The sequence below is a fragment of the Fusarium poae genome, chromosome 4 (assembly GCF_019609905.1).
Source record: "Fusarium poae strain DAOMC 252244 chromosome 4, whole genome shotgun sequence".
Lineage (NCBI taxonomy): Eukaryota > Fungi > Ascomycota > Sordariomycetes > Hypocreales > Nectriaceae > Fusarium > Fusarium poae.
Genome location: NC_058402.1, coordinates 4,913,070 through 4,940,980, shown reverse-complemented (window position 1 = coordinate 4,940,980; position 27,911 = coordinate 4,913,070). Strand labels below are relative to the sequence as shown.

The 27,911-nt window shown below is 46.5% G+C and overlaps 12 protein-coding genes across 12 annotated transcripts; 5 read left to right on the top strand and 7 right to left on the bottom strand.

Annotated features, from left to right (window-relative positions):
* Positions 1-58: 58 nt before the first annotated feature.
* FPOAC1_011721 (uncharacterized protein) lies at positions 59-2,716 on the top strand (the record flags this gene model as incomplete). The annotated part of the gene is made up of 10 exons (XM_044856088.1): positions 59-149; positions 214-801; positions 854-947; positions 1,001-1,277; positions 1,328-1,628; positions 1,682-1,705; positions 1,752-1,784; positions 2,172-2,232; positions 2,284-2,308; positions 2,360-2,716. 10 exons carry the CDS (start codon positions 59-61, stop codon positions 2,714-2,716), a joined length of 1,851 nt encoding a protein of 616 aa, XP_044703401.1.
* Positions 2,717-3,078: 362 nt separating this feature from the next.
* On the top strand, positions 3,079-5,231 carry FPOAC1_011720 (uncharacterized protein; the record flags this gene model as incomplete). The annotated part of the gene is made up of 5 exons (XM_044856087.1): positions 3,079-3,417; positions 3,481-3,701; positions 3,756-3,832; positions 4,397-4,412; positions 4,700-5,231. 5 exons carry the CDS (start codon positions 3,079-3,081, stop codon positions 5,229-5,231), a joined length of 1,185 nt encoding a protein of 394 aa, XP_044703400.1.
* A 609-nt stretch (positions 5,232-5,840) lies between these two features.
* FPOAC1_011719 (uncharacterized protein) lies at positions 5,841-6,506 on the bottom strand (the record flags this gene model as incomplete). Its single annotated transcript, XM_044856086.1, has 1 exon — positions 5,841-6,506. The coding sequence occupies one exon, from the start codon at positions 6,504-6,506 to the stop codon at positions 5,841-5,843; it is 666 nt and encodes a 221-aa protein (XP_044703399.1).
* Positions 6,507-7,083: 577 nt separating this feature from the next.
* On the bottom strand, positions 7,084-8,879 carry FPOAC1_011718 (uncharacterized protein; the record flags this gene model as incomplete). Its single annotated transcript, XM_044856085.1, has 7 exons — positions 7,084-7,239; positions 7,297-7,491; positions 7,814-7,845; positions 8,263-8,468; positions 8,542-8,573; positions 8,632-8,686; positions 8,731-8,879. 7 exons carry the CDS (start codon positions 8,877-8,879, stop codon positions 7,084-7,086), a joined length of 825 nt encoding a protein of 274 aa, XP_044703398.1.
* Positions 8,880-9,361: 482 nt separating this feature from the next.
* On the bottom strand, positions 9,362-12,229 carry FPOAC1_011717 (uncharacterized protein; the record flags this gene model as incomplete). Its single annotated transcript, XM_044856084.1, has 2 exons — positions 9,362-11,629; positions 11,705-12,229. The coding sequence occupies 2 exons, from the start codon at positions 12,227-12,229 to the stop codon at positions 9,362-9,364; spliced, it is 2,793 nt and encodes a 930-aa protein (XP_044703397.1).
* A 796-nt stretch (positions 12,230-13,025) lies between these two features.
* FPOAC1_011716 (uncharacterized protein) lies at positions 13,026-15,820 on the top strand (the record flags this gene model as incomplete). The annotated part of the gene is made up of 4 exons (XM_044856083.1): positions 13,026-13,506; positions 13,746-13,969; positions 14,170-14,233; positions 14,421-15,820. 4 exons carry the CDS (start codon positions 13,026-13,028, stop codon positions 15,818-15,820), a joined length of 2,169 nt encoding a protein of 722 aa, XP_044703396.1.
* Positions 15,821-16,609: 789 nt separating this feature from the next.
* FPOAC1_011715 (uncharacterized protein) lies at positions 16,610-18,184 on the top strand (the record flags this gene model as incomplete). Its single annotated transcript, XM_044856082.1, has 2 exons — positions 16,610-17,205; positions 17,560-18,184. 2 exons carry the CDS (start codon positions 16,610-16,612, stop codon positions 18,182-18,184), a joined length of 1,221 nt encoding a protein of 406 aa, XP_044703395.1.
* Positions 18,185-18,440: 256 nt separating this feature from the next.
* FPOAC1_011714 (uncharacterized protein) lies at positions 18,441-18,885 on the bottom strand (the record flags this gene model as incomplete). The annotated part of the gene is made up of 4 exons (XM_044856081.1): positions 18,441-18,560; positions 18,607-18,688; positions 18,746-18,780; positions 18,883-18,885. 4 exons carry the CDS (start codon positions 18,883-18,885, stop codon positions 18,441-18,443), a joined length of 240 nt encoding a protein of 79 aa, XP_044703394.1.
* Positions 18,886-19,283: 398 nt separating this feature from the next.
* Positions 19,284-20,556, bottom strand: FPOAC1_011713 (uncharacterized protein; the record flags this gene model as incomplete). Its single annotated transcript, XM_044856080.1, has 3 exons — positions 19,284-20,207; positions 20,253-20,483; positions 20,536-20,556. 3 exons carry the CDS (start codon positions 20,554-20,556, stop codon positions 19,284-19,286), a joined length of 1,176 nt encoding a protein of 391 aa, XP_044703393.1.
* A 291-nt stretch (positions 20,557-20,847) lies between these two features.
* Positions 20,848-22,463, bottom strand: FPOAC1_011712 (uncharacterized protein; the record flags this gene model as incomplete). The annotated part of the gene is made up of 3 exons (XM_044856079.1): positions 20,848-21,157; positions 21,208-21,833; positions 21,882-22,463. The coding sequence occupies 3 exons, from the start codon at positions 22,461-22,463 to the stop codon at positions 20,848-20,850; spliced, it is 1,518 nt and encodes a 505-aa protein (XP_044703392.1).
* A 1,358-nt stretch (positions 22,464-23,821) lies between these two features.
* Positions 23,822-26,126, bottom strand: FPOAC1_011711 (uncharacterized protein; the record flags this gene model as incomplete). Its single annotated transcript, XM_044856078.1, has 2 exons — positions 23,822-25,486; positions 25,539-26,126. The coding sequence occupies 2 exons, from the start codon at positions 26,124-26,126 to the stop codon at positions 23,822-23,824; spliced, it is 2,253 nt and encodes a 750-aa protein (XP_044703391.1).
* Positions 26,127-27,388: 1,262 nt separating this feature from the next.
* Positions 27,389-27,823, top strand: FPOAC1_011710 (uncharacterized protein; the record flags this gene model as incomplete). Its single annotated transcript, XM_044856077.1, has 1 exon — positions 27,389-27,823. The coding sequence occupies one exon, from the start codon at positions 27,389-27,391 to the stop codon at positions 27,821-27,823; it is 435 nt and encodes a 144-aa protein (XP_044703390.1).
* Between the last annotated feature and the right edge of the window lie 88 nt (positions 27,824-27,911).

Genomic DNA, 27,911 nt, shown 5'->3' with positions numbered 1-27,911 from the left:
CATTTTATCTTGAGGTTAGGAGAGCTCTTTCTGATTCATTGCGCACCATACAATAGACATGTCCAGAAGCGATAATGGTAGACTGGCCGGTCTCAAACAGAGATTGGAGGCATTTTTTGAGAGACAGATTCACGAGCGCGACGAGTTCGGTAATTCCTTAGGTGGGCAAAAACCTTGTCAAAATAACGCCTCCTGTACTAATTACTATTCCAGCTGGTGTATCGGAACCCGTCTTGCGAAAAGGCGTCGATGCCCTTTGCACCGAACTCCCTTCACTCGAACGTTTGCAAGTCGAGCGAGCCGCCGAAGTAGCAAAGAATGGAAACTACTACTATCGCCTGTCCAAAGGACTGATCAACAACCTTTCCCCCGTCGTTGAGCTCACACAAGATGAGAAAGACAATCTCATATCTGAACGAGAACGTCTCTTTAGTCAAAGAGGGATGCTCAGCATCATCTGCACTGTTTCACTTGCAGCCTTCCTCCAGGGTCATGTCCAATCGTCCATCAACGCCATGAGTCTCTTTGTCGAGACTGTTGGCATTGACATCGAAAACAAAGGTGAAATGCAAGGAAATGGCGCTGACAGCATTGCACAATGGCAACTTGGAGCCATGAATGCGATCCCCTTTCTCATGGCTGCGTTTCCCGGCGCACCTTTATCACTGCCTGTTAATTACTGTTTCGGTCGACGAGGAGCACTCGGCCTCTCAGCCCTTCTCATTATTGCTAGTTCAATTGGATCTGCTTTTGCCAAGACATGGCAGCAGGTTCTTGGTGCTAGAATTGTTGGAGGAATAGGTGAGTAACACAATCGTCTCTCAACGCGTAAACACTGACACCGAGGTCCCAGCTATGGGCATCAAGGCAGTCAGCGCCCCTATCCTCGCCTCCGAGACAGCTGTTGGATACTGGAGAGGCTCTACGATCCTGGCATGGCAACTTTGGTAAATATTGCCACTTCCATACTGAATTTCTCATAGCTAACGCTCATATGTAGGGTCGCTTGTGGTATCATGATAGGTTTTGTTGCCAATTTTATTATCTCTGCTGCCACCAACACTCTAGATGGGAAGCCCAACGCCGAGCTCAATCAACACGGTGGTAGATACCACGCGCTCCAATGGATTGCTGCGGCTCCCGCTATCCCATCACTCTTCCTTTTCATTGCTGTCTGCTATTGTTACGAAAGTCCTCGATTCTACATGCGACCTGATACGCCCAATTATAACCTCGGCCGTGCCTTCGACATTCTGCTCCAAGTCCGAAAGACAAGAGTAAGTCTAGCTGTATACACGCTGTCTTGTCGGTGCTGATGTGTATCAAGCTCCAAGCTACCCGTGATCTGTTCCTAATATGGTGGTCTAATGAGGAGGGAAGATCTATCCGTGCCGAAACACACAAGAACCACAACGAAGAGACTATTCACCAAGACCACCGTAACGCGGAAAATGCAGATGGTTTTCGTAACAGCAGAATAGCGAGCTCTGGACTGACATATTCATCGCTCATCTTGGTTGTAACGAAACTATCGGCGGATCAATATAAGCCTCTATTCACCAGGCGAAGGCTTAGAAACGCCCTATGGAGTAGCTGTACTGTCGCTCTCGCACAGCAACTCTGTGGAAGTAGGTCATTGCTCGGGCGTCATACAATGTACATAGCTAACATGCCTTTGCAGTCAACGTTTTCGCATTCTACTCAAGTAGGGCACACACTATCGACCTTGGCCATTACTGACACTTTACTAGATGGAATCTTTAGCGATTACGGTGTCAGAACAAGTATGGGCTATAGCTTTGGCTTCGGTGTGTATTCTGTCTTTGTTTGATGTTATCAGCGGCTTACAAAAGCAGGCTGTGTCAACTTTTTCTTTGGATTGTTGGCTATGAGGTACATTGCCGCACACTCATCTATTGGCCTGCATCTCTAACCCAACGACAGATCAATCGATATCATCGGGCGACGCCGCTGGCTATTGTCAACACTGCCTGTAATGAGCCTATTTCTTATGGCAGCAACGATCGCATATGCAGTAGGACCCCAAGATACCACAGGAGGCCAGTCCAGGCCCGAAGCAAACACTTCGGCTGCAATCGCCGGTATCATTTTTATTTACCGTGGGTACCTAGAATTAGATCAGTATTAGGCTGGTCGCTGATCTTTTGCAGTGTTTTCTGCAGCTTATTCTCCAAGTCTCGGTCCCATACCGTTTACTCTGGCATCCGAGAGGTTAGTTGTTCATGCTCCATCTTTTACCTAACAAAGACTTACATGTTGCAGTTTCCCTCTAAAGCATCGAGAGGCTGTATGCATACCGCCCTATCTGACAATCTCTCAAGTCACTAATGCTCGTCAGGGCGCATCCGTTGCAATCTCCATCAATCTCTTTTTCGCAGGCCTCCTGACCATTCTCCTCCCTCGTATCAATGCCCAGTTCAAGATGGCCGGTACACTGGGGTTCTTTGCTGGTCTCAACGTTGTTGCTTTTGTTCTCATCTTTTTCTTTGTCGAGGAGACGAAACAACTTACCCTCGAAGAACTCGATCAAGTATTTGACAATCCCAAAGGCCAATTCGTAAACTATCAAATGACCCGTCGTCTCCCGTTTCTTTCCAAAAAGTATCTGCTGTGGAAAGATGCCGAGAGACCTCAGGCGTATGATGAATGGGCGCTTGAGAATAGACAAGGGTCTGATTGGGGCGGGCGAGGTTGAAGGAAGAAGGACTGAGTCGCACATATTGCTTGGCTAGCTTGGCTTTGACGCTCGATCCGAGGTATTTGGGAATCTTTGTTTTGTCGACACGTCATCCAATAACGAATAGCAAGACTACCTGATTAATATTCTGGGTGTCGATCCCAAACTTGTAGTTATATTAGTAGGTATTTATTTATTAGATCGTTATTCGCATTTCGTATTTAAACTTTTAAACTTTCCGCCTTTCCACTTCCACATTCATTAATTAATACCCACCTCCACATTCCGTTAGCAACGTCATCCTGTGCAACTCCAACAAATTCTCAAACGGTTCCAACACATCCAACCCATTCTTTCTCCATCACATCTACAGAACCAAAATGGCCGGACCTCAGGATTATCCGTATGGTAATCAGCAGCAGCAGCAGCAGCAGCAGCAGCAATACCAACAATACCAACAATACCCGCCTCATCAGCAACAATATCCACCCCAGTACAATGCGCCGCCGCCCACGTACGCGTACTACCAAACCCAGCAGCCATTTCGACCATCTCCACGCCAAAACTGGGCTGTCACCGCAGCGCGGTCATTCAACATTGCTGTTCCGGTAGTCATTATTATCTTGAGCATCTGGTGGTCAATCAGGTCACAGACATGTCCAGATAATGTATCTATTGGACATGCATGCTCTTGGCGACTCTGGGCTGCTCTCCCAGTTGTATGTGACCATCGTCATCCTATTCTCCCATCCATCTTAGACTATAAAACTGACACTCTGTAGGCATGCGTGGCGGTTATTTGGTCTGTCGTGATGAACATCTCTGCGCGTCGTGCAACGCACTCAATGTCCTCCGTCCCTCCAACTGTCAACACGGTAATGGAGCTTATTATCGCGCTCGGCGCGACGGCATGCTTTGCTATTCTTATTTACCACCTCGAGAACTACCAAGTCTGGGGAAGAACTTCAGAATCCATCATGATTGCTTTGCTGGCGATACTAGCGTACGTGTTGAACCAATTCCTGGGAACAAGACAAGACGTATTAATGACTTGCAGGCTTGTTAACTATATTCTCTTTGCATGGACGGTTTATGAGACGAGGTTTTATCGAAAGCAGATGCAGAACGCGAATAGTCAAATTCCCATCTGAAATTGAGTTTGCCATCACGCCTGGTTCTTCTCCATGACTCTTCGTTGTCAAACATATAATAAATGTTCGCACGTTTAGCCTTTTGCACCAAAAAGAGTTTAAAGAGGCTCTGTATGGTTCAACCAAACCTTGTAAATGTACAATGACCAAGACTCTTGAATGCCTATTGGGCTGTGTGGTCAGAGTTTACCTGCCTGGAGTGTAAAATAAAAGCTTGACATGATTGAGTCAATTTCAGGAACAAAACAAAACTCAACTTACCAAGCGGAGCTTAATTGCTAGCCTTTCCTAGGGAACAAAGATAAAGTTGCGGTAATTTAATCTAATAAATGCCCGCCACCAACTATACCTTAAATTTACCATGATCCCGAGGTCTGAAGCATTTGACAACATCTGCGGAAGTATTAAGTTTGGTTTCTGAAGAACGCAAAAAGGATGACGCATTAACACAAGAGTACTCTATCTAGTATCCTGACTATAATTAGTATCTAGACAGACGGACATTTCTTTCGTCTTTTTGTTCAAAACAGAACACCTGACGTTGTAGGATCCGGAAGGCAGAGGTACGCACACAAGTACCCTTTGCCTCATTTTGTAAACAGGTAGGCAGGCATGATGTCGACTGCATCTTTCCTCACAGTAAACTACCCAGCAGACTGAACTTACTGTATCTGTAGGTTACAGTTGGCATGAACCTTGTTTTCAAGGAAGTGCTTTCTCAGGTATAAAGCAAACACGACCTCCCGTGCGTTCTGACATTTGTACTTCACATCTACACAAATATCAACAGCGCTTTCATGTTCGTCAAATGACAATTTCGGATCAATATACTTTCTAACACGGTCGATAGAAATACTGAACTATCGAACAGCATGCCTCGCCGCACCTCCTCTCGTTTGGAGTCTAAGGCGCTCAAACAAAGGTCAGACTGTTTAGGCATCTCACCTCAGACAAAGCAGGAAAACAAAGTCACCAAGTCCGAATCAACCAAGTCTGAATCAACCGAGCCTGAATCAGCCGAGCTTGAATTAACCGAGCTTGAATTGACCGAGTTTGAATCAACCGAGCCTGAATCAATCAAGCCTATGGGGGCGAAGAAGTTGAAGGCTATACAAAAGGTAGCCATGTGTCTATCCGAGCCTCTGGACCACCCCAAGTTGAAGAAGGCCTTGGAAGAATCACAAGCCCTTTTCCCGCTACCCGGTGACCTGCAACTACACCGCCCAGTGAGCGAGCTTACACGAGAAGAGTTTTATGACTACTTGGAAAGGCTTGAGACCAGACGTGATGAAATGATGGCTGAGATCGAGCTGAAGAATTCGTTGTGTGCCATGGCCCAACAATATAAGAATCGGATGCTGGCAAAAAGCTGCCAATCCTAGATGTAGGCAATGCCTGTATCTCTATCTCTTGGTCTTGGTCTTGGTCCTCTCTTCTTGCGTTGTATTTTAACTTTGGGCCTCTTTTCCTCAATTCCAGAGAGGGCTTCTTTCAGCTTACGAGAAGTACGCCCCTTCGCGCAGCGTCTGGCTCCCGGCCTCACGAAGGGTTTTGTCAGTACTTATGTCAAAGTCACAAATACAATTTATTGCCTGCTTCAAATGACTATAGCACATTGTTTGTTTTTCTTCCTTTGTCGATGACTTGGTGACCTGTCTTTTGCCTTTGCCAACGGCCTGTTTTCATTTTGCTGAAAGATGGTCGTATTAAACTGTTCCTGACCCAACGTAGCTACCTAGGCAAAACCAACACAGAAGTTCATCTATGAAGTTGGTAAAAATATACACCTTTCGGCTTCGCTTCGTTGAAATGTTTAAACCTTGCCATTGATCAACCCTGACGACCCAAGGATCTGGGATGGGTGGAGACGATCGTCTTTGCGGACCAACAACTACCTACATGTACTCGCGATTCACATATATAAACAATTAAGAATGAATCAATCTTGATATTCGGCTAACCTGGTTTAATCTCGTATTACCGCCTCCCAACTACACAAAGTTCACATGGCCAAAGAACTTGGTAATGTGAAAACTGGCTTTGTCGGGTGAGCTCCAGCCACCAAGGTCTTGGTCGGGAAACATGCTGGGACTCGTAACGGTACGAAAGAAATTCATCCTCCACTTTGTACCGCGTGCACATCCAGGATCGACGTTAAATAGACCCAGCGGAATCTGCGCCTTGCTCACCCACTTCTTTGCCCGCCTATTCAGCTGTGTCTCCGCCGCAAATCCATCACCCTCAGGGTCCGAGATAAAGAAATGGTCGAATGGAGCGCCTTCAGCACGAACTTTGGAAGGGTTGTAGACAAAGGCTTGGTATGTCACGTTGTTGGGATTGATTTCGTACTCGAGATAGGTCTGCGGATCGTCGGTTCCCTTGTAGATGAAGGCCTCAACAACTTCGTAAGCCCAGATATCATCGTTGGTTCCTTGGGATTCGTTAAAGTAGAAGTATTTTTCGTCCAGGGCCGTGAATTGTAGGGACAAAGCCGTGTCTGTGTAGCAGAGATCGACTTCGGTACGCGGAAAAGGATCACGGTCGGGAACAGATTTGGAAAACTTGACGGTGTTGTATTTGGGACATGCAGGCACGCTGACTGAAGGAACGTAAGCCGCAGCGAGAGACGCAGCGGTCAGGAGAAGAAGGCAGTGCATTTTATTTTTGAAGCAGTGAGAAAGTGATAAGAGAAGATGGCGCGGCGATAGGGTACGATAGGATACTTGGTTTGTTGTGAAGAAGTAAGTAGGTAGTTATTTTAATCATCTTTGCAGTTTCTGGACCCCAAATGAATCTTCATTTCTTCAGGGCGCACCTTCTCGTATTTTCACAAATGATTGCCAAAAGTGATTGGTTGCATTACATTGCATTGCATTGCATTGCATTGCAGTAGGAGGAAGGAACATTGGATGATCTGCAACGTAGCAATTGGAAAAGTGTTTGACTGTAACCAGAGGACACTCGTGACCACTCCAGATTGACTGCCTGCCTGCCTGCTGAGGGGGGGTGGGGAAGGACGGGATGTCGGGATGTCAGTCAGTTCCTCCTTGTCTTATATGGATTGACAAAAGTGATATCTCAGATTTAATTGGGGATTTTATAAATGAATGATTCTATCTATCTAGTAACTACAATCCATAATAGTTGAATACAATAGAAAACAATAGTGAAGTTTAACAATTTCTTTGCAATTTCTCATAGATCCAACTCTCCTGCTATGCTCAAGTTATCTTGTTAATGCCACAGTCGAAGAACGATCTGGGTGATACTGAACGTGATAAATGATAGCGCCAGCGTCAGAACGGGGAGGAGCCAAAAACTTGTCGAAAGATGGACACTTCCTCGGTCGTCCGATTCGCCGTACTGTATCAGTCCGGTACTGAAAACAGACTGTGTAGAGATATCTATGTGTTAGCATTGAATCCCATGTCAAGCTTCTTAACATACCGCGACTAGAGATGCAGGTAAGTACAGCACTGCAATAATGGACAACATCTTGATTGTCTTTGAATCGTCTTGTGAACTTCGAAGGCTGTTTTGGATATTTTGACCCTCAACCTTGGCGCTTTCAACCAACTGTCGAACATGCTCGCTTGTCTGGATCAATGCCTGATTATTACGATGGCTTAAGATATGAGCCAGCTAGGAACTGCGTTAGCATGGTCTTTCTGCAAGAACAAACTGGACAAAGTCTTACAACTTGAGATGTACCTTCTCCGTCTGCCAGGAGTCCCTCCATCGCTTGCAAATGGTTACGAAAATAATTTTGTATAGTCTGGAGGTCAAACGAGCTTGTTGACACTAATGACTTGTTATTATATCTCACGGAATGGTTTATAAAGTCCTGGTAACCCTTTATGACCCCAAAATTATTTTTGAGAGCAGAGAGGTTGGTACGTATTCTTGTCAAGAATTTCTGTATGTCCTGATAATCTGCAAAGGCAACAGAAAAATGGTCATTGACTTTAGGTCCGACTCGAGAGTGGAATGCCTTATCTTGCTGGGAACAGTTAGTTATGACACATTAATGAAGTAGCCCAACAAAATAGTAGCATATCGTCTTTACCATCTCATGAAGTGTTGTGTCAAGGGACTTTATGTATCGTCGCCAGTTCGCTTCCATAGCCCAGAAAATTGCGTCATGTAAAGGTAAGGCGCGCGTATCGTTGTAGTTATGGTCGTTTGTAGAAGCACTGCGTATATTATCATACAAACACCTTGGTGGTTGCAGGAGTATCCATATGGAATTCTTTGTAGCAGGGTCGCGCTTTTGATAGACGCCACACTGTCGCATTGACCATGGATTTCCTTGTCTTCGTCCATTTTCCTCAACGTAGCGAAGTGTATATGTGAATTCTAGTATGTATTCAGAATCGAACCGTGTTTTAGGAGATGTTTTGCTTGTCTGCCTACCGAATCCAGGTTCGTCTTGATCTATTAGTTGGGGTTGATATTGGATGTTCCAGCAGCCAAATCTTGGTTCATCATCGCGAAGCTTAAAGCCATACGTTTGGAGGATATCGAAAAACGCATACGAAAATTGGATCTTGTTGAGGATCTCATCAAAGGCCTGCGGAGTAAGCATGAAGCGACCCCAGGTGCAGCTTTGTCGGAGAATGCTATGCATCGAATATTAGATACCCATACTTTCTTCCCTGATACAAGATTAAAACAAATGGTATCTCTGCTTACAATAAAACATCGCTATTCTCAAAGTCCAGTACCTGAGGTAGAGTTCAAGTCAATTAGTGTAGATCCTCATTGCGTTACAGCAGAACGTACTGAAATTAGGTTTTGTAATTCTTGTGCTGACTTGGCAAAAGAGCTTATGAAACCTCTGTCATGGTGAGATTATGATTCGATATAGGAGGCACTTCTTACTGGGGAGCAGTTGCCTTTGTCTTTGAGAGCTGGACAACCTCGACAATCGTAAGATCGGAATCTCGGGACAAGAATAACCGGTCCTCTTGGCTCTTGAGAACTTGTCGCAGTCGCACATTGTCATCATAGCGAGCGTCATCTGAACTCATTGAGAAGGCTGGTGTACTGAGAAAAAAAGTCAAAAAAAAAAAAAGAAGCATAGATGCTGCTCTGCACTCATGTTGGCGTGAGGGAAATGTGAATTTATATAGAAAAGCCTTATGTTGGCTTTGAGCTGAAATGCAGAGTATGATGCTTGCTTGCATTAGCCCAATGTGATTTACCTCGTGGTCTTGTGTAAGTGGTGCCTCGTGTCAGACTATAATTACAACAAACGACTCTGTAATTCTCATTGAGGCTATGTTTGAGACAAAAGAGACACCCCCAAAGCCATCGATGTGCGCTAATGATTGTTGAAATAGTTTATAGAAGAGTATCACCGCCAGCGTTCTTGTGGCTCTAACGACGCTGAGCCCATGAAAGGAAGAGAGGAAAATAGGAAACCAAAGTCCCAATATCACGGAAAACGAGTATTCCTGAGGTAACTCCTAGTATGATGCCCCGGAGATCCTGTTCATCGTTCAAGGACAATCTATCTTGACACACAAATAGCCTCATGCTCTTTTAAAGGCATGGCGACCTTTGCTTTGAAATCATCTAGGATCTTTACATCCCGGGCACACTCATCAAGAGATCCGTCCAGACAGCTTCGTACAGCATTGTGATACAGTTGGCCAGTCTGGTAGCGCAATTGAGGCACTTCCTTCTCGAGAAGCATATCGCGCACCTGCATCGGCGATAGCGTCTCGTGACCACGGATCATACGTTTCAAGTTCCTCCATCTTCCCATTTCCAGAAGAACAAGACCGAGACTATAATAGTCAAAACACCTTTGAAATCTGGTGTTTGAACCATAGCTTGGATGCTTATAATCTTCGCTTTCAAGGCCATTACTAGGGCCAACTGTGAATGCGCCTTCCTGGTCTTCACGGCTGTGGTTAAAGCCGGTTATAAAGGGACTATGCAGTGATTGGGCTGGGTTCTCAAGGGTATCGAGGGGAAAAAGAATGTTCGATGAGGAAATGTTCTTATGATACCATCCTGCCTGATGGAAACTCAGTACTGCGTTGGCGAGTGTCGAAGCCGCCCAAAAGATCTTGTCCAACGAAGGTCGCGTTTCTTTCGTGTTTGCCAATTTGATCATTTCAGTCAGTGTAATTTGTTGTGGATCGGCGTCTGTCGGAATCTTGTGGTTGGGGACTTTGAAAATCAGACCAATTGCCTGTTCCTCTGGGTGGTGGTAAAATCCTTCACACTTCAAGATAGGGAGACTTCCCAGGTCTTTCAACTTGGATAGAGTTCCAGCAAGACTGCTGACTCTCTCTAGAAGCTCGTCCGGACGATCTATCCAACTCGATGAGTAGTTAAGAAACTCAATAATAATAGGACACTGATCATGTCCGGATCTTCGGAGAAAACCCAGTCGTTTGTCAGAGAACGTTCCTGTGACAGCCACCATCGATCGGTGAATACGCATACTATTTCCCACAGCGACTGGGGATTCAAGAGCTACGGACACTTGCCGCATCGCAATCATGAGATGGATTCTTTTGTAGAGCGGTGATGTTGGAATGTCCGAGTTTTTGACAATAGTCTCTAAACTTAATGGGGAGTGAGCCAACGCGTATTGTTCCGTTATCTCCACCATCCGCGCTACAGCAGCCTGGGACTCTGCTGCCCAAAGACTATCGATATGGTTTCTGATGGCGTGAACATGAGTGAAAGAGATCATGGTAGGGTCTGGGTCCGAAATCTGGCATAGTCGTGCTGATATAGTATTTTTCAAACAACGCAAAGACTCGCATATTGTCTGGTGTCGCAACCGGCTGGTAGTTTCTGTTACTAGTTGCTCCTGGTTAACATCGGTCAACCCTGAAACTGAAGCCCAAGCTCGAAAGCGCTCTCGTTCCACCAGTAAGTGGAAATCGGGAGACGTGATTAGATTCTCGAGACCCTCATAAATTTGAACATATGCCGCTCTCAATGCAAACTTGAAGGACCTGATAACTACAACACTCGAAGTGGGTCGTTTATCTGCCTCAAATTCAAGCATTTCACGGATAAGTCCGATGAGTTGTCGCCGGTGCAAGAATGAAGTTGAACTTTCGATAGACCCGAGCCAGTCCAAGACAACTTTACTTGGTTCTAGGTCTGCGTGGAATGTGTTGACAGAGAGAAAACCCATAAACGTAACTTTTCTCTTTTGTCGAAACTCAGCCACATTAACAGGACCTCCTTCAAGCCACGTCAGTGTTTCAGCTAGAATACAGCCAAAAGACCAGATGTCACTGGAGCGACGGATGGCGGTCTTCTCTAGTGACGAAGAAAGATCCTGACACTCTGGTGCAAGATAGTCCCCTAGGCCTCCTTTGAATGACGATGCTGATCCTTGTATTTCCGGTTTCATCCTAGAGAGACCGAAATCTGACAAAAGTAGGCGAGTGCCTTTAACCAGGATATTGCCTGGTTTAAGATCGTAATGACAACCAGTCAACTTGAGTTCCAGTTCGTCACTGAAGTAGTTGTGTAATTCATGGATGGCCGAGCTAAGGCCGTACAACTCGGTGAATATTATCGATTCCTCGAAACTATTCGGTCTAGGATGGGACAAAAGATGAGTGAGATCGCAGTCTGCAACTTCAAGGATTAATTGAGGCACAGATTTGAGCGAGAAAGCTGCATAAAACTTGATTATGTTCGGATGCTGCAAATGACGAAGCAGCGACAGCATATGCTGCTCGTGAAAAGCGTCATCGTTTTGGCTTGGGGAGGATCGAAACTCCTTGATGGCCACATTAACCTGTTTGAGCATGTTAAAAATAGGACCAGGGGGGCATAGTCTACTCAATTATAGAGAAGGTCAATTAATACTTACACGGCTAGTTGCCAACGGGGCGAGGTCTTGGTGGAAGTGAGGAAGTGAGACATGGTAAACATTACCAAAACCACCTTGGCCTTTTGAAGTCATTTCAAGAAAAGGAAGAATCGTACGGGCGTGGAGCCTCCGGTGTGACAAGTTATGTTGAAACAATGGTGAGCAGAAAGGCCACTGGGCATCAAAGAAAACTCTATAGTCTTTGGGAATGATAATTCGTAATACTTCCTCTTCTAGAGGCATTTTGGAGTCCAGAGAACCCTTGAGAAAACCGTCTTGAGCGATGAAGTCAAGAATTAGATGTGGCTTGTGAATGGTGCAGAGAGTCGCAAAGACCCTTCGCCCCCCTTGTTGCACAGCCTGGAAGGCGTCATTCTGATGATATGGTTGAAGATCTGCTTCAGCCAAGACTTTCTTGATTGAAGAGCTGCTGAGAGCATCTTCCAACCTTTTGAAGGATATAAAGTTCTCCCCTTGCCAATTCGTCTCGAGTATAGCAGAAAGATCTTGGGTGATCTTTTCCATCGTATTACCAGTTATCCCCAGAAAAGATATCAAATATTAGATTCAATCAAGGCAAGAGTGGCTGGTGAGTCGTAAGTGCTATTAAAATTTGCATGGCAAGGATGTGATGGTCTCCCCAAGTCTATCTGATTGAGGATATCCAAAGTGCAGTTTGGCAATTGGCCGAGCCATTTATTGTAAGCACGCATTGATGCCCAACGTGGCTGTCCAATAGATGTGGATGTCTATTACTATTTGCCTGAAGTCTTGTGCAGTATAACAAAGCCGAAGGTATGGCCCGGTATGTTGACCTTACTCATGATATTTCACCTCAGCCATCATGCTACAATCTTTGGAAAGTAACTACATCGACCTGGCCAAGCTCATAAACAAACTCCGCTCTCTGTTTGGTAGCAACTTTACTATTGATACTCAGGTAGTAGACTGCCTCTACTAGTGCTTACGAGTGCTAATAACGAATCGTAGAATCGTGGGGAGACAATCGTATTAACCCTGCCGAGGCTTCTCGATGCCGTTCGTCTACCTACACGAAAAACCTATCTAAATCAAGTATCTGCTGATTTGAGATTACAGAATGAGCAAGAAGAGTGTCGGAAAGATGGAACCACTTAGGAGCATGTTGACATGAAGCCTGGGTTTTGGATGATTGTGTCACGCTGTACAGGTGCATGAAAGTATGTATGGGTGCCTGACCGCAGTCTTCAGGCCATCAAAGTCAATGCAAACGTGATTATTATCTGTCAAAACTCGAGAAAAACAACCATCATAGTAGCAGGTGCAATCAAATCACTCAGCCATGCGTAGTAGCAAGATGACCTCCCTGAGCGATACTTGCACTGTCTTTACCACATCTGATGCAGCTGACAATGGGCTTCAGCCTTGTTCAGTCGAACTTCTTCGATTCGTAGCTATCGCACAAAGACTTGGTGTCGACTTCCTTTTCTTCGGCTCTCGAGAGTATGGTCTTCCACTCGATGGCGACGGTGCTTCAGGTGTTGTAACGACACGTCCTTTGACCGCGCAAGCTAGTTTTTCTTTCAAGAGCTTTAAAAAAACTGCTGATCTCACACAAAAAGCTTCTATCTACCGAGCTTTAATATCAGAGATCTATATCCTACAACACCCGCTCATCAAGAACCACCCAAACTTCGTCAGATTATACGGCGTGGGTTTCGATGTCGCCCGAAATTATAGTGACGAGGGAGAAGGTTTACCCGAGATCTGGCCTACCCTTATTCTCGAGAGAGCCAAGGACGGAAATCTTGCCGCCTTCCTTGGTACAAATTGTATCTCGTTCGAAGAAGCCTTGTCAGTTTGTCAGCAGATAGGCAGAGCCGTGACTTTAATGCACGAGTGTAGTGAGCAGCATCCTGATTGGGAAAGTTCTCAAGCTAATAAACCTCCGTAGATATCGTGCATGGAGATCTGAAACCTGCCAATATCTTAATTGTTTGCGACCCTTCGTCTTCTACGAAAATCCAAGTTAAAGTGATAGACTTTGGTTTCTCTTGTACAGGAGCTTCTGAACGTACTCTTGTCTATGTTCCATTCACCGCAGGTTGGCAGGCACCTGAATGGCACCGACGGGCATTTCCTGTTTCAAGCGCAAAACGCATGGATGTTTTTACTTACGGTAAGCTCTGTGCTTGGATCTTGCTAGGTGGACGGCTGAGCACTACATCCATACCTCTGGAGGATCGGAGGAGCCTGGTGGGATCCATTCTGGAGTACCACTTCAACGTTTCCGATTATCAGTCCATGAGATCTGACATACGGGAAGTCCTTTTGCAATTCTTCACTAGGTCCTTGACAGTTGACCCCATGGATAGAGTAACTAATATGTCGTCTCTCGTTGGAATTTTGCTCCAGATTACAGACAATACGAAATTGTAATACTGCCAATAAATCCTTTACAAATGGATACTGACATCGTCTCTTAGAGGGTCGCTGGACCAGGATCAGGCGCTGGCCATCGAGATAGACAGACTGCCCCAGGTTCCTTGCGTGAGTGCAGGAGATTAGTTTTTAACTATCGATCAAGCCTAACGAGAATAGATTTGTGATGACTTTGAAGCGTTTCAAGCGGTACACTTTCTATTTCGAAGACAAATCTTTCGTGAATTGGAGCATATAGCACAGGGAAGCAGCAAAGCAGCACGGGAGGCGGCTTTTGAATTGTTTGTCTGTCTAGAATTTGCCTTTGGAACCGCTAGGAATGAAAAAGACAGCTTGGAATGGCTAAGAAAGAGCGGCGTTGACATTGAGTACGTCGAAAGGAAGCTTGAATATGTGGCGAGCCGTGGCAGCTACTATGGTCCATTCCAACATGATGATCTGTCCGAATATCTCGAGTACGATACAGGGTGGGAGTATGCAACGACAGGTCTACTCGATGAAGCCATTGCAGCTCTCCAAACCGAGATACAAGGAAAGGTCGAGCACACTGTCATCCACTCACGCCTACATTTACAATCAGTTCTTGCCCACCTTTTGAGCTACCGTGGAGGCGTTGAAGACCGCGAAAGGTCTCTCAAGCTCCGGATCGATATCGCACAAGATACAGAACAAGAGCTGGGTGAAGAACATGCTGATAGTCTTCGGGCTAAGGCTTTTCTCGCAGTCTCACTAAGAAATCGACAAAGAGCGGAAGAGGCCGAACCAATCCAACGACGTGTCCTTGAGATCCGCCGCAAAACACGCAAATCTGACCACCCAGACATTCTTCAATCCATGGGAGATCTCGCATACACTCTGTCTCTAATATATCCAGAAAACCTCGAAGAATCGATAGAATTGCTTCAACAAGTCTACGAATCGCACGTGAATATATTTGGACACTCGAACCGCAAAACTATTGATTCGTTGAGCCAGCTGATAAAGGTGCTTGATAAAGCTGGGAAGAAAGCTATGACTGAAAATATGTGTCGACGGAATTTGGATGTTTGCATACCGTCACTCCCTGCTAGACACCCAAGCATAGTCGAAACCCAAATCACGTTAGCCAGAACTCTTCTGGACTCTGGAAGAGATGATGAAGCGGTAGCTTTAGCCGAGGATTGGATTAAAGGATCTGCCGAAGAGCTGGCAAGAATTGACGGGGGAATCATTGATCTCGTCAGATCTACTCTTGTCAAGTCAGTTTCTAAAAATCAGGGCCATAGGTGGGTAGACCTAGCAGAGAGGCTATCGTCGCTTTCCGAGATGCGCTACGGGAGTAAGAGTAGAGATGCCATCCGTGACAAAGCAAGGGTCGGCCTTTTACTCTACCAGTCGAACCGGTTTAGAGAATCGCAAACGGTATGGAAGGAAGTAGCCCACGTTTGGGGTAATGCAACGCCCAAGAACGAGCTAGAGGAAATAAATGCAGTTGCGTTTTGGGGGTTGAGCCTGCTGTACAATGACCAGCTGGAAGAAGCTACCAATGTAATGCTGCAGCTGGGCCATTTGTCAAAGGGCAAAGACGACAAGACTGTCAAATCTACAGTGAGAGAGCTACGCCGGGTGGAGAAGGCTTGTCGTGCTGCAGGATTGGAAGAGCAGGCTAGGTCGCTAGCACAGTTCAGTGACCAGGAGCTTTCAACAGTCACCTAATGTTCAGCGTCAAGGTCAATGTGTGTATACTTGAATTTTCAATAATGAATGAGGCACCTGGGTCAACTTTGTGCTTCCAGTTTCTTTTTTTTATGTTTGAGTAAAATCTAACTACTTCAGCTGCATACTATCATGAGAACTGAAATGCTCCAAGTTTTGCATCAGCCCAGGGGTTCTGAAGATTAACCTGAAGTTCGACATCGAGGTCTTCACTCATAGTCTGGATATCCATCTTCAACTTTCACATACGACCATAGCTCGTAGAAAATACGGGATCCCGTCTGCTCTCCCATAGTCAAGCTGCGAAGCGCTGGATTAGTAGTTGGGTCGGTGACGACCAGCGAATCCCCGGTGTTGTATGTTCTTTTTTGTTTACTAACATTCGTTGGACTCAATTCACTCTACGTTTTGTTAGTTTTGCTTGAATACGAATCCGGACATTGAGTTGAACTTTCGTCTCATAGTGAATCGCCTAACGATATCCAGCGACGCTAGAAAGCTCTTAGATCCATTAAGAGGGTAACTTGACTTATTCGTGGCAACAGATGGGGCAAATATAAATGTTCAAATCTCTGTCAGTCCAGAAATTTGTACTTTCCTCATCTGCACACTCGCGATAAAACCAATATCAGATGCCAATGTCATATCGTTGCCAGCTTCGCTTGATTCGTGGCATCTGATTGGCTCGTTAACGCATCACAAGGATCAGCTTCCATCCATTATCCCCACTTCCTAAATTCCTCCTATTTCTGTCGAGTCTGCATTTTCAACAAATTGTCATTATCAGTCATGCCACGCAAGGGGAGCCGCAAAGTGCGATCTGGTTGTTTGACATGCAAGGCCCGCAAAGTAAAATGCGATGAAGGCAAACCCTCGTGTCAGCGATGCGTCATTGGTGGGCGGGTATGTCAGGGGCTTGATTTCTCCAATCAAGCAAAGTCGTCTCTTCAACTCGTACAACCACGGAATCACGTACTCGGAGACACGGTCAGAAGCGAGTCGAGGGTCATGGAGTTCTTCTGCAACGTTGCGGCGCCGTCTTTATCAGGACCCATTGATCCCTACTTTTGGACCCATATTGTCCTTCAGCTTGCCGAGCTGGAACCGTGTGTTAGACACTCTGTCATGACCATTAGCTCCCTATTCGAGAATCGTCGGAGCCGTGATATATCCTCGGCCGTTGCTGTGCAGAGAAACGTTGTTGCTTTGAAACATTATAACGCAGCTATTCGCGAACTCCAAGGCCCCAGACGTCTGGATCTGGGATTAACCTTGTTAACGTGCCTCCTCTTTGTCTGCATCGAGGTTCTGCACGCAAACGGTGATATCGCTATTCGACATTGCTACCATGGGATTAATCTGATGGGAACTTCTGACCCACCAGAGTGGGTGATAAAGTTATTAATGCCAATTTATCGAAGACTATTCGTGTTGCCCTTTTATTTCGGGGATTCGCAACCATTAGCGAATTGCCCTGCTTTAACACAACCAAGTCCGGCAATCACTTCGTCATTCTGTTCATATTTCGATGCCCAAGTCTCGATCGACGCCATTTATAACATGACGATACAGATGTTCCGTCAAACCGGGGAGTACCGATTGGGCAATATGAGATATCAACCGGGTCCACCAGAAATACTTGCCGAACAAAAAAAGATCCATCAATATCTGTCCCAATGGAAGTCTGCGTTCGAAAGGTTTGAATCTGAAATGCCAAATCAATTCAACCAAGCAGCTAGAACCTCACGAGTCTGGCCACTCCAGATGTACCATGTCTGCACCGTCCTATCCACCGTGATATTCACAACAGACGAAACTGATTACGATGAATTCATTCCCACTTTCAAAGAATTGGTAAAGGGTGCCGGCGAACTCGCTGGATTGAGGACCAGACCAACAAAATCCGAATTTCATTTCGAAATGGGTTTCGCGCCTTTTCTGTTCTTTGTCGCCATTAAATGTCGGGATTTTGAAACCCGAATGGAAGGTCTTCGCTTGATGAGCGTGCTCTGCGCAGCGCAAGAGAGTCTTTGGAATAGCCATACGTTACAAGTTGTTGCACAGCGAATCATCGATCTCGAGCATGGCATCACAACTGGAGAAGAATCAACGAGCTACTATACTTTGCCTGACGATAATATCAGAGTCAGACATTTCGTCGTTGGTCCAGTAAAGTCTGGAACTGACGGCTTGATTGGAAGGGAAATATCCTTCTACATGCCATTGGATGATGGCATATACATTAAGCGTGAGATATTCTCCATGGAAAGATTAAGAGAACCTCTGGATCTCCAAGATTCGCCGGGTGTTTTTGCCGTCGACCTTGCCACAGAGACGTTATTGATGACGGAACTCAAGAACTAGCTTTACATGCCCCACGCTTTTTCGGTCATGGATGGATGGGAAGCCAAAACCTCTCGATACCGACTGCCACCAGATAGCTCTGATACACGAAACGCCGAATTTGATGTTTTTGCCATTAGTCTAAAGACATATCATGAATCATATCATTAAACTCCAACTCCGGATACACACTCCCCCTGTTGCATTTCTTGCAAAGCGTGCTCTTCCAACATCTGCGGTAGCACCCGCTAACCACGGACATCAGTGAATCCATGATCTACTGGAAATCGTTGGGCCAGCACTTCTCCTTAGGCCACAACTTCGCATCGTGTGTCGAAGCATGCACTTCAAGCTGGAGCTTGTTCGTGTTAACAATCTCCTTGCGGCAGTTTTGGCACTAGTTACGTTAGTCAAGAATTATCACTCATACATGAATCACATACGATAGAGGTAGGCTTGGGGGCCTTGACAGGGAGACCGTTGGCCTTGACAGGAGCACGAGTTCCGGCGGCATCTGCCCTCTTGCTGTATCAGGTGTCAACAACATGTTGTATGATGATCGGGAAAGTATTTAAGGCTTACTGCTCCTTGTTTCTTCTATCCTTTTTGCTGATAGGCTGTAAATTTCACGATTTAGCATGCGTGAACAATGTAGTCGGTCGATAAGACAAGACGACAACCGACGAGGATAAAGTCGTCGGAAGCGGTCTGCGACGTACCATTTTTGAGTCTTGAGATTGGGTCGAGAATAAGTGTTTGCAATGGTAGTCGGGACTTGGAGTAGGAGATCAAACAACCGTTGAAAAGTCAAGGACGCTGCTTGAACAAATATTCAGGGTCCTGGTGGTGGGGAATTTATCGTGGAAGAGAGAAAAAGGGAAAAAATCCAGACGCGGTGGGGTAATTAAGATTTCATTAGTCATCTGACAAAACTGATCGATAAGCGAATGGCACATGTTATTGGCCTTCCCAGATAACCTCATATTCATCTACCCATTAACAGGTTGATAAACAGTGTTCCACCAACCTTCACCTCACAGCAGTGCCAAAATGGATTGACAACCAAGTGAAGCACAAGAATTTCCCATTTATAATTCTCCGAGTGTTGCTTGGTCTCATACTAACTGGGATTGGAATTGACGTCCCGCCAAACCAATATTCCCTTGGCATAAAGACCCGTAATTATCCCCACTCCTCCACCCTTGACAACAGTCGAGCTTGATGGATATTCCGTATCAATATAAAGGTTCTTCAAGCCTTCGCTCTCACTCCACTCAGCGGCCCATGAAGTTGCCTCGGCTGTCTCGCAGTGCTCCTTGGTCTTGGAATCCGCACGTTCATACTCAACAGGATTGTTGCAGATGTGTCGTGACTGCGTGAACTTGACCAAAGAAGGCATATGCGCATGTCCTGCGATCATCAACTTGTCACCATGCCCAGAGAGGTTATCCGGGAGAAACGGCAGCAGGATCTTAGAATTGTACTTCAGAGTCATGGGATCAGGCGTGTCAAAGAGATACACGGCTGCTCGGGAGGAAGACGCCACTGCAACGGTCGAACTGTTGAGTATTTCGATGCCATTTGCAAAGGGAACTCTTGCGACGACTTTGGCTTGGACTTTTGATTCTCTGAGGGATACGTGAACAACTGTGCCAGTGGGAGTACCCAGATACGTCTCGAGGTTGCTAACCAGGACTGACTGCCGCTTGGTTACATAATGGTCGTTACTGACGTAGAATTCCTGGCCATCAATAATTGCGATTGAATTAGGACCGTGAATTAGGGGATGCTCTATCGTCTGAATGTAGCGAGCCGTCAAAGAATCAATATCCAGATTGAACATTTCGATGCGCGGGCCTGCTTGAGCGTGGTTTGTAACAAATAAATTCGATGTTTGCTGGTCAATAGCCAGGCCCAATGAGTGAAAGTCGTTTGCATTCGGAAACCCGGCAAGTGAGATGGGCTTGAGAGACTCTTTCTCCGCGGCCTCATAGTCATATACCCAGAGTTTTGCGTTTTCAGTCACATTACCAGCAAAGATACCCTTTGACCGTCAGTAATGTCTTGCAGGCCCCGAGGTTCTACGTACCATGACTGTATTGTACCGTTCACGGCCCCCATCGCAAGCAAGAATTGCAAGATGATGCTGCTCAATGAGTAACACATCTTCACAGCTCCTTACAAGTTCTGAAAACTTGACTTCGTGAACACCGATATTGTTGATCTTGGTCAACCTCGTCGGTGCATTAGTGTAGAATGTTTTCAGCAAGTTGACCCTCTCGAAAATAAAAGAAGCGAACAGCCCGAGGGCCAAAACTGCCTGAACACGATAAGCTTTTTTCTTGTCACTGACAACGTGGAGGATTTCTTACAATAATGGACCTCAAGGCCATATTTAGGTATGATTGGAGAAGCAAGCAAAGGAGGGGAAAATTGATAATGAGGAGTCGAGAGGCAATAACCAGGTTACCGCTTATTATTACACCGCCCCAATTATTTATGCAACACACGTACTTTGCTCAAGACGGTCGATCAATATTCCGACCGGACTTGGATACAGTTTCAAAGCGTGCTAAAGATAAGTACGTCAATTAATTCGTTACTGCTAGTATCTCAACCTCTCCCTACACATATGTGACAATCTCTCCAAATGCGCTTGATCCACTAGAAGGCGTCTTGAGCCCTTAAGCAACGCTGGTTCTCTCGTGATTCTTCTCCGGATGGCCAGATGGCAACACATCCGCAATAGTCTCATCAGTGCCCTTGAGATCTTCTTCGGTGCTCACGTGGTCTTTAATCTTTAGAAGAATGACTGGGGCAGCGATAACAAGAGAGACCGAAAGAAGAACCCAGTTGCTGATGAACTCGGATCTGTACGAGATCTTCTTTGCGTCGAGATGATTGACCACGGCGGCACCAACAGATTGGATACCCTTATAGAAGCCGACATAGTTGGCAGATCGTCGACCAGAGTTGGACAGAGCTCCCATAAACCTATATTGTTAGTTTCAGAATCTGCCTGAGATAGGGAGGGATGAACATACCAGTAAATGGTGGCTTGCCAAGCAGCATCGTAGAAACCGTAAAAGATGTACAGGAACATGGGCCCAGCGTAGCCAGAGTCTGTCCAGTCACCTGGGACAAAACCTGAGTCTGGAGCGACAGTCTCCCGAGTATAAGTCTTCTCGAAAGCGTATCCTCCGCCCCAGATGACAAAGGTTAAGATAAACAGGCCAACCCACGCAGCCTTGGCACGAGTGGTACGTTTGATGCTCTCAATATCAAGGAGATAACCCCAGATGACTGCAGCAATGATCTGAGCCAACCAGTACAACAGGCCATTGAGCGACTTTGTTCGGGTGTTGAAGTAGGCGCCATTGACGGAATTCTGTTGGTAGACGTAGAACCAGTTGGAGGAGAAGAACATGGGGAAGAGAAGGACAACAAAAGGTTCGAATCGGAGGGTTTCCCAAAGACCCCAAAGCTCACTCTGCCAGGTTGGGTTCTTCATGAGAATAACGCGAGATCCATCCTTGCGGATGATATCGCCGGCGTTGCAAAGAGTGAGAGCAAGCAAGGCACCAAAGAACATGAGAACAATGAATCCAATGTAGGTTCCGTCGCTGACGGTCTTGTTTTCCTTGATGTTAATGTTTTCGCCAAGGGGAATCTAGAGTTAGTCAGTATGAGTAGATGAATAATGATGTGGTCAACCTACCAAACTGCCAATAACAGCACCCATGTTGAAAATACCCCAGAACCAAGCGAAGTACTTTCCCTTCTTGTTCTCGTGAGGATACGAGATCATGATGGTACCCTGTGCGGTCCAGAGCAGAGCAGCGCATAGACCAAGCCAGACACCAGCAAAGATGTTGAAGCCGGGAACATGTTTGTGTACGGAAACAAGAAGACTGATGGCGTACAAGCCGTAGCCTACGCCACCGAAGCTCAGACAGGCTTTGATACCGAGCTTGTTGACAAAAGTGCCACCAAAGATACCAACCACAGCGAAAGTGCCGTAGAGCGCGGTGTTCATGTTGTCAGCCAAGGTTGGGTCAGTTTTGCCACCTCCACCAAGACCACCAAGAGCGTTGAACATGCCGGGGCACATGAAACAGACGAAAGCCACCATTCCGAGCTGGATACGTGGCGAAGCATACCAGGGAAGAGTCTTGCCGAAGAGACGGAGTCGTCGGTACTTCCAACCGCGTGGCAGATCGACGTCGGTTTGAGTATCGTGATAGTCTGCATCAGTCGAGATGCCGCCCTTGGAAGGGACGGTAGCCGGATCTTGAGACATTGTTTTTGTCTTTGACGATTGATGTCGTCAATAATTGAGGACTGAAGAAAGAAAGAAGATGGGCGTTGGGGGTAACGCGGGCGTTTGGCTTTGTTTTAAAGCCGTTGAAAAGGCGGAGGTGGAGAAGGTGAGAGTCGAGTAGAAGGGAGTGAACAGATAAATAAATATGCAGAGGTTCTAATTTGATAAATTTGGGGGCACGAGACCTGTAAGCTTCCCCAAAATAGATGAGAAGGAAGTAGGTCGGGAGGGGAGATGAGACCCTACTAGTCTAGCACAGCGCAGCACAGCACAGCACAGCACAGCATAGCACAAGACAAGACAGTAACATAAACGCTATCAGTGCGACGTTACTTCCCCCCGTCATTTCCATTTTCATCTCTACCTCCATCCCCTCCATTCTTTAATTATCGGATTTAGTCTTAGCCTGGTCTTAGCTTATCGCGGGGTCAAGGATCACTGATAGGCAGCCTTGGTAGGCAGCCAGCCTGCTTAGCTCTCCGTGCAACCCGCCGATCTTGACTCCCATCAGTACCGACCTTCCGATAAAGTGATAGTAAGAAGGATGGATCAAATCAGTCATATTAGCGGGTGGAACATCCATGGCATGCAACAATCTACGGCTGCAATCCGGTCATTTATCACCAATTGACTTGCTCTAGGGTCGATAACGGCTGTTGGTGCTACGTTGACCTCTTGTCCCATGAAGCTATTCGCATTTTGTGTCTCGAGTTTGTCTTTGGTGTAACCAGCCCCGTGCCTTTCTAATCTTTGTCCGGCTTTGTCTGGTTACATCAAACAAGCAAACCTCCCCCGCATTGATGCTTACACCAAGCAAATGTCACCAACAAACAAATCAGTTGCCAGTCCTTGACCTCTGCATCGTTACTCGACGACGAATCTCATCTGGAACCCGTCAATCTGACACTGTATCACGACGTTGCCTTTTGACGGGAGCCACCTTTTCGGATGGCTGTGAACTCTAGGACTGTCAGCTGCCAGGATCCCTGTGCTTACTTATCTCTTAACCAGCTAATGTTTCACTCAGTCAGCACGATACGAGGGCTCGCATTTCAGCTGTCTGCAGTACATGACATGCCCCTTACCAGTGGAAGGATTCTCAATATCCATGTCGATATCCTGGAGCAGTCAGTGCCGGCCACCTGCTAAACAGCCGTGCAACTATTACAACTTTGAACCAGTCGTCAAAGTATCAGGTTAACTGCGGAATCACGAGAGAAGGAAATAGTGGACCAGTTTATGCTACTTAGACTGCAACCCTTTGACTATTTATTTTTGTACCCCAAGAATTAGGGAGTCGTCTCACTAAGAAGTCCAAGAGGCAAACAAGCCTCCATCTACTTACAAAACTCTGCTGCTATACGCGTCAAGCCATCAGCAACTTGCTCAATCGAACTGACGTCTACCCATTCTTCTTTAGAATGCAACCCTTCACCTCGAGGCCCCCAGAGAAGAGGGACAATGCCTTCTTGAGAAAGAAGAGCACAATCGGTCCAGAATAAAGCACCAGCAATAGTGGCCTCCTCTCCAAGAACCTCGCCCACAATGTCAGAGACAAGCTGGGTAAAAGGATGGTCTATTGGAGTCAGCTGAGGAGGTCGACTAAAGACGATTTTCGCTTCTGCTTTGAAGTTGGGAATCTCCTTCGCGACTTTCCCGATCATGTCGTCAAACTCTTGTTTTACAACCTCGTCATTCTCTCCGGTAATAGTACGACGTTCGGCAATGATTGTGCATTCCGCAGGATACGATGCCGCCTCTTCGCCGCCCGAGATGATCGATGCATGGGCAGTTCCTGTACCAAGCGTCCCATCGCCGGGACCCTCCCGCAGCTTCTTGGCATATCGACCGAATTCGACCAGAAAGTGACCGGCATTGACAATGGCATCAATTCCCAGATCCGCCCGCGAACCATGAGCTGCCAGCCCGTATACCTTGATCTCGACATGACAGTATCCCTTATGGGCATGGTTGATCTCAAGATTTGTCGGTTCTGATACGATCGCAGTATTCGCTCTCCAACCAGCTCGGAGGACGTCTTCCGTACCCTTGCTTAAGCTTTCTTCATCAGCAACAGCAGCGAGGATCACATCACCGCGTAAACCGAGCTTCTTAGCATTAGCCAAGGTAACCATAGCCGCCGCAACGCCGGACTTCATATCAGCAGAGCCCCGACCGTACAGCCGTCCATCAACAATCTTCCCGCTTAGCGGATCGTCGGTATAGCCCATCAATGTTACAGTATCGATGTGCCCGTTGAGCATGAGACTCTTTCCATCGCCTGAACCGCGAGCGACACCAACAATAGAAGGGCGACCATTTGCATACTCAATCCAGTGGGTCTCTATATCGCGATGTTCGAGCCAAGACACTATGTAGCGAGCAATAGCTGTTTCGCCTGGTCCAGGAGTAGAGCCCAAGTCCGGACTTGCTGAGTTGATCTGAACAAGAGTCTGAGTGAGCGCCACAGGATCGTCATGCGAAACGCTGTGAGGGATGTCATAATCTCTACTCCGTTCCGTGCAGAAGAGAACAACTGTAGAGTTGTCATTCAGTCCTAGTTGGTTCTTGTCGGTAGGTGTCAGACGTCTCAGCGCAGCCAACGTCGAACCACCACAAGGTCCAGCATCAATGCCCTGCGATTGAAGATACTGGACAGACCGGTATGCCTCATAGTCAGACACGGTCAAACTTGCGTCAACGCCGTGCTTCAGGAGCTCCCACGCGATAGTTGAAGGTGCGCCACAGTTGAGACCGGCCATGATAGTAGTGGTCGTTGGGATCTTAGTCAGCTCACCAGCTGTCAAACTCTTCCATAGACACGCGGCTGTGTCAGGTTCGACTGTAACAACGGATGTAGATGTACCCCTTCTCTTGAAATGCGAAACAACGGATTGCGCGAATGAACCGACACCGACAGGAGCGATGACCAAGTCGACATTGGTTGAACCTAATTGATTGTCGACCTCTCGCATCATGGTTCCATAGCCGTCGACGATCCACTAGGGTGCCGTTAGATGTTTAGGTGCTTCCAGTTACCAGGGATCAACTAACCTGAGGAACAGATTGATAAGCACCGAAGGCAGTGTCTTGAACCATGATCCCTTGTCCATTCTCGGAAGCAGACTTGGCTTCGATCATGGCATCCTCATACCGGCCTTTCGATACAACAACGGTTGCGCCTTCAGACTCAATCAGCTTGACAGTAGAAGGATGCATAGAAGCTGGTACATGAATTTCCGCCGTGATGCCGAGAATTGAGCCCATGCGCGCCACAGCACGGCCATGGTTTCCCTCAGTCGCTGCGTACAGCGTCAACTGTTGTGACTGGGCTTCTACTCCAACAGTCCCAATGTCTGAGTCGAGAGGCAATCCCAAGTTCTCCGTGATGGAACGGAAAGCACCCCATGAGGCACCGAGAATCTTGAATGAAGGAAGACCGAAGCGGCTTGTCTCATCTTTGACATAGACTGCGCCTACTCCTAGTTCTTTTGCAAGATTCTCGAGCTTCACAAGGGGAGTTGGTTCATAATTGGGAAGGCCTCTGTGGAACCGATCTATATCTTCTGGAGGCGATACAGAGCCAGGAGATACCCACGACTTGGCTTCGGGTTTGAAGTGTACGCGTCGACGAGACGGCATTGGTGAGTATGACCCGTGATTGATACTTAAGGTGGGAGTGGTGTCAAGGGCTAATTGTGTCTGCGGTGATGTTCAAACATAGATTTATACGAGGTAATTGTTTGTCGTTAGTAGAACCGGTTACGAGAATGGCTACACCTTTATATTTATAGCTGAATAAAATATCGTACAAGTTACCGCGCCTTCTGGCTACAAATTACACAACCCCGCCGAAGCTAACGCAAAAGGCGTTGACAACACTGCTCAATAGCCGATGTAGACTGTTTGTGCTGCGATACCGGGTCTGCTCTTTGTTGCACATATCTCGTGATATATTGGAGGTTGACTTGTCAAGGCCGATGGCCAGACCCAATGCTACAATCACTCGGGGTCAATAGACTGGAGCATCTACCTGTTACCAATGTCCTGTCGGAACAAGTCAGCCGCTGGTAAATTAAGACCACAAAGAGTTGCATTTGCCTATTCAACATAATGGAATTACTGCTTCGCAGGTGTCCAAGTCACCGGGTGTTCCTTTCGCAGGTCAATGATGAGTCTCCAATCCGGCCTGGGCCGTTAAGATGAACTCAATCGCGCATAAACCCTAGGGTATTGCCTCGAAGGCACATTCCCCATCACGTTTCAGCTTTATGGCTTCGATCGTCACATAAATTCCCTGTAGTATTATCGATATATCACTCGATTTCAAGGTCCTCCTCGAGGGCATTGGTGGGTAGATAGGCCCCAGATGACACGTCGAGACAAGGCGCCCTCCAATAACAATAACTTTACCATTCAAGATGTACATATACGGAGTGCGTATCATTGCAGAATAGGTAATTAATTAGAACCAGAAAACAGGGTGCATGTACCGTTCACCGGACGCGCACATACTACATGACAACAGTAATGGTACGCCCACAGCAACAACTACACTATCAGACGCGCAAGTTGTTTTACAGGATTTCCAGAGTCTAAAGCGGACTTGATCCCTCACTCTGCAGCTAGAGGTTACAATTTATATAGTTTACGCAGCAAACTTATTCTGACGCACAAATACATAAAGCAGACAAAAAGGCCATTTATTTCTTCTTCTTTTCACCACCAATCAATCCCACAACAACTTGACCAATCAACCTTGCAAATACTCGTCGCCCAATCGACCTGACAAGAATCTGAGAGTTTGTCTACCCCAATTAATGGGCCATAGTGTTGCTTCGCTTCACATAGCTGACCGCTTTGTAGAAATCTTCTCATAACTATATCAGAGATTGAGGGTTGAAATGACGCTCGAGACGGCATGCCCGCCAGAGGTCGAGCTGGAGGATGGCTACCGCCTTATCATCAAACGACCTTGGAGGCCTATTTTCCATGATGGAGGGCAATCAAAGATTTTCCGTGTCCCCGATCGATTGAGTTTCTTTTCTCCCGGCCCGCCCCCCCTACACCAGGCATTGGAGGAGGCTAAAACAGTTATCTTTCTGATGTGGTTTCTGTGTTGTTCCAGTATCATACTAGGAGTCCCTTTCTTCACTCTGTTATATCCTGGAGAGATCGATTGGAATATCATAGTGGCATGGCTTGGATTCAATTGTGTGGTAATTCTTTCGGCTTGGGCCATCACATGTTACGATGGTCTCTTTGGCGGTTCGGATGCAACTAGAAGTCCTGGAGAAGACATGGGATCTGACCATGTCCATGATCAAGTTTTGGGCTGATTAAAGTGTACGCTACGTCGATCCATCCCAATACCGCATGTCTATCAAGTATAGATTGGAGCAATCCAGGTGGTGCAAGAGTAAACAT